Source organism: Rhinichthys klamathensis, unplaced genomic scaffold, assembly GCF_029890125.1.
Source record: "Rhinichthys klamathensis goyatoka isolate OS25496 unplaced genomic scaffold, OSU_Roscu_1.1 h1tg000155l_1, whole genome shotgun sequence".
NCBI classification, from domain to species: Eukaryota; Metazoa; Chordata; class Actinopteri; order Cypriniformes; family Leuciscidae; genus Rhinichthys; species Rhinichthys klamathensis.
In genome coordinates this window covers 915170-927500 of record NW_026606690.1, presented here as the reverse complement: position 1 = coordinate 927500, position 12331 = coordinate 915170, and the positions used below count along the sequence as shown (strand labels likewise).

General features: G+C 40.0%; 1 protein-coding gene across 1 annotated transcript in view; it reads right to left on the bottom strand.

The window, feature by feature from the left end:
* The window catches only part of ppp4r3b (protein phosphatase 4, regulatory subunit 3B), a 58162-nt gene that overhangs the window by 42148 nt on the left and 3683 nt on the right, over nucleotides 1-12331 (bottom strand). The window contains exons 5-6 of the mRNA XM_056258584.1: nucleotides 331-684; nucleotides 134-211 (exon numbers count right to left, since the gene is read on the bottom strand). Coding sequence (XP_056114559.1) covers nucleotides 134-211; nucleotides 331-684 — 432 coding nt within the window. The remainder of the gene's footprint in view (nucleotides 1-133; nucleotides 212-330; nucleotides 685-12331) is intronic.

Sequence of the window (12331 nt, the reverse complement as noted above, 5' to 3'; positions counted from 1 at the left end):
ATTATATTAATGTACTTTTGCGCTACAATAATGCGCTCTCGACATTTGACAGGGAAATAACACCATAAAGTTCACCTGCGGGTGTCAGAGGAACAGGAGTGAGTGAGTGTGTGTGTGGGTGTGTGTGTAGTACCAGCTCTCTCCTCTTGTCGTCCTCTGTGGCTTCATCCGTCAGCTGAGCGAACACCTCCGTCAGAAACTTCTCATCCTCCTGAAACACACACACACAAACACACACACACTGTTTCTACAGGCTTAAACACCATTATTACAGAGACTCGTTGAAGCACCCCGAGCGCAGGTGTGTGTGAGGTGTGTGTGTGAGCGCACCTGCAGCATGCTGACGATCTCCACCTTGTTGAAGAAGATGAAGGAGGACAGCGTGGACAGGAAGTTCTCCTCGAACACGGAGGGCGTGGGCAGGATGATGTCCTGGATGTACTGCACGCGGTAGGTCTGGTGGATCTTCTGCCGCAGCTCGGAGTCGGTGATGGGGATGACCTCCCTGAAGCGGGCGGTGTGTGTGAGGAACTCGCGGTGCCTCCGGGGCTGGGCCAGCGCCGGCTCGTACTCCAGACAGCCCACCACGTCCATGATGCAGTCGTCCGAGAACAGCACCTCGAACAGAGACGCCTTGTTGAGGAACAGCACGCCGCGCACGATCTCGTACAGGTGGTGCAGCGCCTGCGGGGGGGCACACACACACACACGTTACTCAGCTGCATGTGTGCAGCGCCTGCGGGGGGGCGCACACACACACACGTGGCGCGGGGGGGCGCACACACACACACGTCACACGCCCCACACACACGCGGCGCGGGAGTTCTATGTGGATGTATCTGAAGCGAACTGACGGTCTTTAGAAAAGTGTCGATGATATTTCAATTGAACCTTTCCTTATGTTTCCTGAGAAAGCAGCGTTTATGAGCCATTACCGTGGAAACCGCGTTCTGCCGCTCTACAGCGCCTCCTGCTGGAGCTCTTTGTAAACACTGCAAACCTGTATTAACACTAGGGGTGTAACGGTACACGTATCCGTATTGAACCGGTCGGTACGAGGCTTTCGGGTCGGTTTTCGGTACGCATTTTTGAACCGAACGGTTCGTTGTTCATTTTTCCGTTTCGTTTTTTAGTTATTTTCAATGAAAGTAAATTTCATTATTTCAAATGAAGGCGCGTCGCGCGTGGCAAGCACGCTCATAATGTAAGAGACGCTGGCGTGACCACAACATTGCCCAACATCAAATGGCAAACGTAATGTAAGCGGAACGAAACTGAGCTGCTCGTTATTGTGTGGTTGACGGACCATTTATCAGTTTGGACCAATGCAGCGCGAGCCGATCTTAATCATCAGCACTGTTACTACACAGGGAGATCCAGTAAAGAAAACATTTGAGTTCGCCACTGAAGTAATAACATCGCTGCGAGATCTAGTGAGAAACATTCACATTTCTCCATTATTAACGGATCAAACAGCGCTGACGTGGAAACCAGGAGAAACATTGTGCCATGAATGAACTATCCAGTGTCCACAGATCAGCACCATCACCATGGGTTTACTGTAGTAACACTACTAACTGTAGTAACACTGCTAACTGTAGTAACACTACTAACTGTAGTAACTCTACTAACTGTAGTAACACTACTAACTAACTGTAGTAACACTACTAACTGTAGTAACACTACTAACTGTAGTAACACTACTCACTGTAGTAACACTGCTAACTGTAGAAACACTACTAACTGTAGTAACACTGCTAACTGTAGTAACACTACTAACTGTAGTAACTCTACTAACTGTAGTAACACTACTAACTGTAGTAACACTACTAACTGTAGTAACACTACTAACTGTAGTAACACTACTAACTGTAGTAACTCTACTAACTGTAGTAACACTACTCACTGTAGTAACACTACTAACTGTAGTAACACTGCTAACTGTAGTAACACTACTAACTGTAGTAACACTACTAACTGTAGTAACACTGCTAACTGTAGTAACACTACTAACTGTAGTAACACTACTAACTGTAGTAACTCTACTAACTGTAGTAACACTACTAACTGTAGTAACACTACTAACTGTAGTAACACTGCTAACTGTAGTAACACTACTAACTGTAGTAACTCTACTAACTGTAGTAACACTACTAACTAACTGTAGTAACACTACTAACTGTAGTAACACTACTAACTGTAGTAACACTACTCACTGTAGTAACTCTACTAACTGTAGTAACACTACTCACTGTAGTAACACTACTCACTGTAGTAACTCTACTAACTATAGTAACACTGCTAACTGTAGTAACAATACTAACTGTAGTAACTCTACTAACTGTAGTAACACTGCTAACTGTAGTAACACTGCTAACTGAGTTAACTATAGTAACACTACTAACTGTAGTAACACTGCTAACTGTAGTAACAATACTAACTGTAGTAACTCTACTAACTGTAGTAACACTGCTAACTGTAGTAACACTGCTAACTGTAGTAACACTGCTAACTGTAGTAACACTGCTAACTGTAGTAACAATACTAACTGTAGTAACTCTACTAACTGTAGTAACTCTACTAACTGTAGTAACACTACTCACTGTAGTAACACTACTAACTGTAGTAACACTACTAACTGTAGTAACACTACTAACTGTAGTAACACTGCTAACTGTAGTAACACTACTAACTGTAGTAACACTACTAACTGTAGTAACTCTACTAACTGTAGTAACACTACTAACTGTAGTAACACTACTAACTGTAGTAACACTGCTAACTGTAGTAACACTACTAACTGTAGTAACTCTACTAACTGTAGTAACACTACTAACTAACTGTAGTAACACTACTAACTGTAGTAACACTACTAACTGTAGTAACACTACTCACTGTAGTAACTCTACTAACTGTAGTAACACTACTCACTGTAGTAACACTACTCACTGTAGTAACTCTACTAACTATAGTAACACTGCTAACTGTAGTAACAATACTAACTGTAGTAACTCTACTAACTGTAGTAACACTGCTAACTGTAGTAACACTGCTAACTGAGTTAACTATAGTAACACTACTAACTGTAGTAACACTGCTAACTGTAGTAACAATACTAACTGTAGTAACTCTACTAACTGTAGTAACACTGCTAACTGTAGTAACACTGCTAACTGTAGTAACACTGCTAACTGTAGTAACACTGCTAACTGTAGTAACAATACTAACTGTAGTAACTCTACTAACTGTAGTAACACTGCTAACTGTAGTAACACTGCTAACTGTAGTAACACTGCTAACTGTAGTAACTCTACTAACTATAGTAACACTACTAACTGTAGTAACACTACTAACTGTAGTAACACTACTAACTGTAGTAACACTACTAACTGTAGTAACACTACTAACTGTAAACTGTAGTAACACTACTAACTGTAGTAACACTACTAACTGTAGTAACACTACTCACTGTAGTAACACTACTAACTGTAGTAACAATGTAGTAACACTACTAACTGTAGTAACTCTACTAACTGTACTCACTGTAGTAACTCTACTAACTGTACTCACTGTAGTAACTCTACTAACTGTACTCACTGTAGTAACACTACTCACTGTAGTAACTACTGTAGTAAAACTACTAACTGTAGTAACACTACTAACTGTAGTAACACTACTAACTGTAGTAACACTACTAACTGTAGTAACACTACTAACTGTAGTAACACTACTCACTGTAGTAACACTACTAACTGTAGTAACACTACTCACTGTAGTAACACTACTCACTGTAGTAACACTACTCACTGTAGTAACACTACTCACTGTAGTAACACTACTAACTGTAGTATACTAACTGTAGTAACACTGCTAACTGTAGTAACACTGCTAACTGTAGTAACTCTACTAACTATAGTAACACTACTAACTGTAGTAACACTACTAACTGTAGTAACACTACTAACTGTAGTAACACTACTAACTGTAGTAACACTGCTAACTGTAGTAACACTGCTAACTGTAGTAACACTGCTAACTATAGTAACACTACTAACTGTAGTAACACTACTAACTGTAGTAACACTACTAACTGTAGTAACACTACTAACTGTAGTAACACTACTAACTGTAGTAACAATGTAGTAACACTACTAACTGTAGTAACTCTACTAACTGTACTCACTGTAGTAACACTACTCACTGTAGTAACTACTGTAGTAAAACTACTTACTGTAGTAACACTACTAACTGTAGTAACACTACTAACTGTAGTAACACTACTCACTGTAGTAACACTACTCACTGTAGTAACTCTACTAACTGTAGTAACACTACTCACTGTAGTAACACTACTCACTGTAGTAACACTACTCACTGTAGTAACACTACTCACTGTAGTAACACTACTCACTGTAGTAACTACTGTAGTAAAACTACTAACTGTAGTAACACTACTAACTGTAGTAACACTACTCACTGTAGTAACACTACTCACTGTAGTAACACTACTCACTGTAGTAACACTACTCACTGTAGTAACACTACTCACTGTAGTAACACTACTAACTGTAGTAACACTACTAACTGTAGTAACTCTACTAACTGTAGTAACTCTACTAACTGTAGTAACACTACTAACTGTAGTAACACTACTAACTGTAGTAACACTACGAACTGTAGTAACTCTGCTAACTGTAGTAACACTACTAACTGTAGTAACACTACTAACTGTAGTAACACTACTAACTGTAGTAACTCTACTAACTGTAGTAACACTGCTAACTGTAGTAACACTGCTAACTGTAGTAACACTGCTAACTGTAGTAACACTACTAACTGTAGTAACACTACTAACTGTAGTAACAATACTAACTGTAGTAACTCTACTAACTGTAGTAACACTGCTAACTGTAGTAACAATACTAACTGTAGTAACAATACTAACTGTAGTAACTCTGCTAACTGTAGTAACACTGCTAACTGTAGTAACACTGCTAACTGTAGTAACACTGCTAACTGTAGTAACACTGCTAACTGTAGTAACACTACTAACTGTAGTAACAATGTAGTAACACTACTAACTGTAGTAACACTACTAACTGTAGTAACACTACTAACTGTAGTAACACTACTAACTGTAGTAACAATGTAGTAACACTACTAACTGTAGTAACACTACTAACTGTAGTAACACTACTAACTGTAGTAACAATGTAGTAACACTACTAACTGTAGTAACACTGCTAACTGTAGTAACACTACTAACTGTAGTAACAATGTAGTAACACTACTAACTGTAGTAACACTACTCACTGTAGTAACACTACTCACTGTAGTAACACTACTCACTGTAGTAACACTACTCACTGTAGTAACACTACTCACTGTAGTAACAATGTAGTAACACTACTAACTGTAGTAACACTACTAACTGTAGTAGCACTACTAACTGTAGTAACACTACTAACTGTAGTAGCACTACTAACTGTAGTAACACTACTAACTGTAGTAACAATGTAATAACACTACTAACTGTAGTAACTACTAACTGTAGTAACACTACTAACTGTAGTAACACTACTAACTGTAGTAACAATGTAATAACACTACTAACTGTAGTAACTACTAACTGTAGTAACACTACTCACTCACTGTAGTAACACTACTCACTGTAGTAACACTACTCACTGTAGTAACACTACTAACTAACTGTAGTAACACTACTAACTGTAGTAACACTACTCACTCACTGTAGTAACACTACTCACTGTAGTAACACTACTAACTGTAGTAACACTACTCACTGTAGTAACACTACTCACTGTAGTAACAATGTAATAACACTACTAACTGTAGTAACACTACTAACTGTAGTAACACTACTAACTGTAGTAACACTACTCACTCACTGTAGTAACACTACGCACTCACTGTAGTAACACTACTCACTCACTGTAGTAACACTACTCACTGTAGTAACACTACTCACTGTAGTAACACTACTCACTGTAGTAACAATGTAGTAACACTACTAACTGTAGTAACACTACTAACTCACTACTCACTGTAGTAACACTACTCACTGTAGTAACACTACTCACTGTAGTAACACTACTCACTGTAGTAACACTGCTAACTGTAGTAACACTGCTAACTGTAGTAACACTGCTAACTGTAGTAACACTGCTAACTGTAGTAACACTGCTAACTGTAGTAGCACTACTAACTGTAGTAGCACTACTAACTGTAGTAGCACTACTAACTGTAGTAACTCTACTAACTGTAGTAACACTACTAACTGTGGTAACACTACTAACTGTAGTAACACTACTCACTCACTGTAGTAACAATGTAATAACACTACTAACTGTAGTAACACTACTAACTGTGGTAACACTACTAACTGTAGTAACTCTACTAACTGTAGTAACAATGTAATAACACTACTAACTGTAGTAACACTACTAACTGTAGTAACACTACTCACTGTAGTAACTCTACTAACTGTAGTAACTCTACTAACTGTAGTAACACTACTCACTGTAGTAACACTACTCACTGTAGTAACAATGTAGTAGCACTACTAACTGTAGTAACACTACTAACTGTAGTAACACTACTAACTGTAGTAACAATGTAATAACACTACTAACTGTAGTAACTACTAACTGTAGTAACACTACTAACTGTAGTAACTCTACTAACTGTAGTAACACTACTCACTGTAGTAACACTACTCACTGTAGTAACACTGCTAACTGTAGTAACACTGCTAACTGTAGTAACACTACTCACTGTAGTAACACTACTCACTGTAGTAACTCTACTAACTGTAGTAACTCTACTAACTGTAGTAACACTACTCACTGTAGTAACACTACTCACTGTAGTAACAATGTAGTAGCACTACTAACTGTAGTAACACTACTAACTGTAGTAACACTACTAACTGTAGTAACACTACTAACTGTAGTAACAATGTAATAACACTACTAACTGTAGTAACTACTAACTGTAGTAACACTACTAACTGTAGTAACACTACTCACTCACTGTAGTAACACTACTCACTGTAGTAACTCTACTAACTGTAGAAACACTACTAACTGTAGTAACACTGCTAACTGTAGTAACACTGCTAACTGTAGTAACACTGCTAACTGTAGTAACACTGCTAACTGTAGTAACAATACTAACTGTAGTAACTCTACTAACTGTAGTAACACTAACTGTAGTAACACTACTAACTGTAATAACACTACTCACTGTAGTAACACTACTAACTGTAGTAACAATGTAGTAACACTACTCACTGTAGTAACAATGTAGTAACACTACTCACTGTAGTAACACTACTAACTGTAGTAACACTAACTGTAGTAACACTACTAACTGTAGTAACACTACTCACTGTAGTAACAATGTAGTAACACTACTCACTGTAGTAACACTACTCACTGTAGTAACACTACTCACTGTAGTAACACTACTCACTGTAGTAACACTACTCACTGTAGTAACACTACTCACTGTAGTAACACTACTAACTGTAGTAACACTACTCACTGTAGTAACACTACTCACTGTAGTAACACTACTCACTGTAGTAACACTACTAACTGTAGTAACAATGTAGTAACACTACTCACTGTAGTAACAATGTAGTAACACTACTCACTGTAGTAACACTACTAACTGTAGTAACACTACTCACTGTAGTAACAATGTAGTAACACTACTAACTGTAGTAACACTACTAACTGTAGTAACACTAACTGTAGTAACACTAACTGTAGTAACACTAACTGTAGTAACACTAACTGTAGTAACACTAACTGTAGTAACACTACTAACTGTAGTAACACTGCTAACTGTAGTAACACTGCTAACTGTAGTAACACTGCTAACTGTAGTAACACTACTAACTGTAGTAACACTGCTAACTGTAGTAACACTACTCACTGTAGTAACACTACTAACTGTAGTAACACTACTAACTGTAGTAACACTACTAACTGTAGTAACACTACTAACTGTAGTAACACTACTCACTGTAGTAACAATGTAGTAACACTACTCACTGTAGTAACACTACTAACTGTAGTAACAATGTAGTAACACTACTCACTGTAGTAACACTACTAACTGTAGTAACTACTAACTGTAGTAACAATGTAGTAACACTACTCACTGTAGTAACACTACTAACTGTAGTAACAATGTAGTAACACTACTCACTGTAGTAACACTACTAACTGTAGTAACACTGCTAACTGTAGTAACACTGCTAACTGTAGTAACACTGCTAACTGTAGTAACACTACTAACTGTAGTAACACTACTCACTGTAGTAACACTACTCACTGTAGTAACACTACTCACTGTAGTAACACTACTAACTGTAGTAACACTACTAACTGTAGTAACACTACTAACTGTAGTAACACTACTCACTGTAGTAACAATGTAGTAACACTACTCACTGTAGTAACACTACTAACTGTAGTAACAATGTAGTAACACTACTCACTGTAGTAACACTACTAACTGTAGTAACACTACTCACTGTAGTAACACTACTCACTGTAGTAACAATGTAGTAACACTACTCACTGTAGTAACACTACTAACTGTAGTAACAATGTAGTAACACTACTCACTGTAGTAACACTACTAACTGTAGTAACACTGCTAACTGTAGTAACACTACTAACTGTAGTAACACTGCTAACTGTAGTAACACTACTCACTGTAGTAACACTACTAACTGTAGTAACACTACTAACTGTAGTAACACTACTAACTGTAGTAACACTACTAACTGTAGTAACACTACTAACTGTAGTAACACTACTAACTGTAACCATGGGAGTGTGGCAGGAATAGTCGGCTACAGGGGTTAAAGTGAAAAACTTTGTGGGGGTTGGAACTGCACAGATGGACTTATCTTCAATGGCAAAGTATAAAAGTATTACAGCTGTATCTTAATGTCATCTTTTTTATGAATCAAGGCCAGTATCACTAATATTATAGCTACTCGATGAAAATGATTTCCCCCCAAATTTTAAACATTTATTAGGCTTCAAAAAAATGTTTTTTCTTTTATTTAAATGAACTAAAAGCACAAAAAGCACGGGGACGACAGCGCACCGTTTGATTAGGTTTGTTAGAGCGGGGGAGAGCTCTAGTGGGACATCCTCTGGCGCAGGAATTCTGACATCGGCTACTGACTGGGACATGAGAGTTGACCTCCGGAGACAGCTCAAGCTTCCAGAGGAGATCACTACCTCAACTCTCAGACCAGACATAGTTCTCTGGTCCAGAGCAACAAAACAGGTGGTGCTGCTTGAACTGACTGTGCCATGGGAGGAGAGGATAGAAGAGGCCCATGAGAGAAAGCGTGGGAAGTACCAACCACTCACCCAACAGTGCCAACAGGTGGGATGGCGGGCATGGAACTTGCCAGTGGAAGTAGGCTGCCGAGGATTTCCTGGGCAATCACTTTGGAGCGCCCTGTCCAGACTTGGAATAAGAGGTCCCAGCAGGAGACGGTTTATGGCGAATATCACAAGAGGAGCAGAGACCGCATCGAGATGGCTGTGGCTGAAGCGCTGTGAGCGATGGAACAACCCACAGGGTAGGGAGGGAACATAAAAGAGCACTGGCAGTGGAGCTCAAGGGGCCGAGGGGGCTGCCCCAGGACGCTGGGGTTAGCTGTCAAGCCCTCTGGAGGTGTTGTGGGTTAATTGATGAAACACTGTTGAAGGAGGGTACCCACCTGATGACCCGAAGAAAGCACCTTGGGCCCACACCACAAAGCTCAGTAGGTTGAACTTGTAATGCGCGAGTGTTGGCCATCACCTCAAATATGCGGCTGGGACTTCACCCAGCCATTGAGGTGAGAGCGATGAACCCATCGTATTTTAGACCAACTTAAAACAATCCTCACTTAAACCCATAATAAATGTCATATTTACCTGTGCCATACAGAAATCGAATAAGGCTATAAAACAGTCCGCACTGCATAAATTATAAATGAAATGGGCCAATAGATTAATCCTTATCAAAGCTACAAGCGTTCTTTAGTCAAGAGCAGTGAGTAATTTACTCTGTTCCCTCTGTTCTTTAGGTTAACTTTACCGACAGACAGAGTTAATGGCTCCTGTCACTTTAAGATCTGCCGCTGCTGACAGGATCTCACGCATCTCATTCTCTCACTACTATTTACTTCCATTTAAGATTGTATTAAACTCATCTAAGACTGATCTTGTGAGGATACTCGACAAAACGGACATTTTGGCATACATGTGTATTATTGTTTGTTCAAGCGCGAAAGAGAACTCGATACTGGCGCGCGTCTCTGTGCGTGGCGTGTGTGTGAGTGTGTGTGTGAGTGTGTGTGTGAGTGTGTGCGCGCGTGTGTGTCTGTGAGTGTGTGTGAGTGTGTGTGAGTGTGCGCGTGTGCGCGTGTGTGTGTGTGTGTGTGTGTGTGTGTGTGTGTGTGTGTGTGTGTGTGTGTGTGTGTGTGCGTCAGGAGGACATTCACTGACAGCGCGATCTCTTTTGTCTTGTCGGGCATGAGTGGTTTAAAGGCGTGAATAAGAGCGTGATCATAACCCTAGCTAAAGGATGACAGAAAGAACGGATGCTGTGTTAATTGCGTTAAATATCTAACACGTTAAAGCTGGACAAAAATGAATCGCATGCGTTGACGTTGACAGCACTCGTCATACATTGCTGACAGAAAATACTGCGGTTTGAAGTGGACTCAGTTTCATGGTAGGCCTACACAGAATGTTCTACATTTAATATTTAGCTAACAGTCTGAAGTTCCCCATTATCCTGACCTGAGCTAATTTCCTGAATCAACCGACTCACATCTCCTTTCTGTTCATCCATGATGACATTAGCCTGTTGTTGCTTCTGGTGTTTCATCACTGACTGTATCCCAATCTATTTTTTTTTACAGTCTATGGTCGCAACCGCTATCCCTGCGCATTAGCACTTTCAGTGAGCTATTTTACACAGGCTCGGTCCTGCTCCTCCGTGGCAATGACGGCGTGCGGTTAAAAATCATAACAAACGAATTTAAAAGTGGGGGGGACATGTCCCCCCGTCCGCATAGGAAATTACGCCCGTGGGTAAGACATCATCCCCAGGCTTCATGAACTTGCGCTCCATGCTTTCACCGACGACGCTAACGTGACGTATGGATCTCAATCACACGGTGTCGCCAGGACCCGCCCTGCTCTGCTTCTGATAGGCTTGTAACATTAGTTAGAGCTGATCCTCTCATATGATTGGTAGGTGAAATCAATTGACTCGAAAATATTAAACCGCATGCAAGTTCACAATTTCCCCCCCCTCACGCTGCCCTCAAATGTTAATCTGAACTAAAATAAACCTTTGTTTATAACTACTACAATATTACATTTCATTTTGTCCAAGGAGCTGTTTTGTTTTATATGCTCCTAAGAAAAGTCAAGTATAGCTCCATCATTGCTCAAAGTACAAAGTAGTGCTGCCGCGATTACTCGAGTCCGAGTGCGAGCGCGATTGTTCCCGGCGCCCCCCGCAGCGTTGGTCTGGTTTCACACTCAATTCTATCGAACCCTGTTGAGTTTGCGTGCATCTTATGCCATCGCAAACGTGCACGGCGCATGATAGAAAACAGAACGCGGGTCAATATATTGTGTTTTTCAAACTGACTCTTTTGAGGAGACAGTGGATTTCCAAATGTGTTGCCCTGATTGCACACGCAATGCGCGAATACACTGCAGACTCAACTCTCGCGTATCCAAGGTAAATCATCAACACTATCATCCCTTACATGTGTTTTATTTAACTAAATGCATCATAATCAGCTAAAACGCATGGGCAGGTTACTTAACTTCCTGAACAAGCGCTCCTGAGTCCGTGTTGCTTTCACATTCACGCGAACCGCGGCACGGGCCCGCCAGGTGTAAACGCGAGCTACATAACTGCGTGCCTGCCTGCTTTCAGCGCGACTCATAGTGGGCTAGTCCAGACTCTTTCAATTCAATTCCAATTTATTTGTATAGCGCTTTTCACAGAAAATGCATTGCATCTACTTTACTATTCAGAGTGATGTTATCAGTTATGCTTTTCAGAAATGTACATAAATTAATCATTATTAGCTTACTGTACATTTTTTAAGGCAGAACAAAGAGCTAATTTAAGTAATACATACATGTATTAGAGGATTAGATTAGGACTCTGACTAATATGGTATAGCCTAATGGAAATGCAGATACTTAATGCTTAGATTGTTAATACATAATGTTTTTGAACAGGTGACATTTTATGTTTT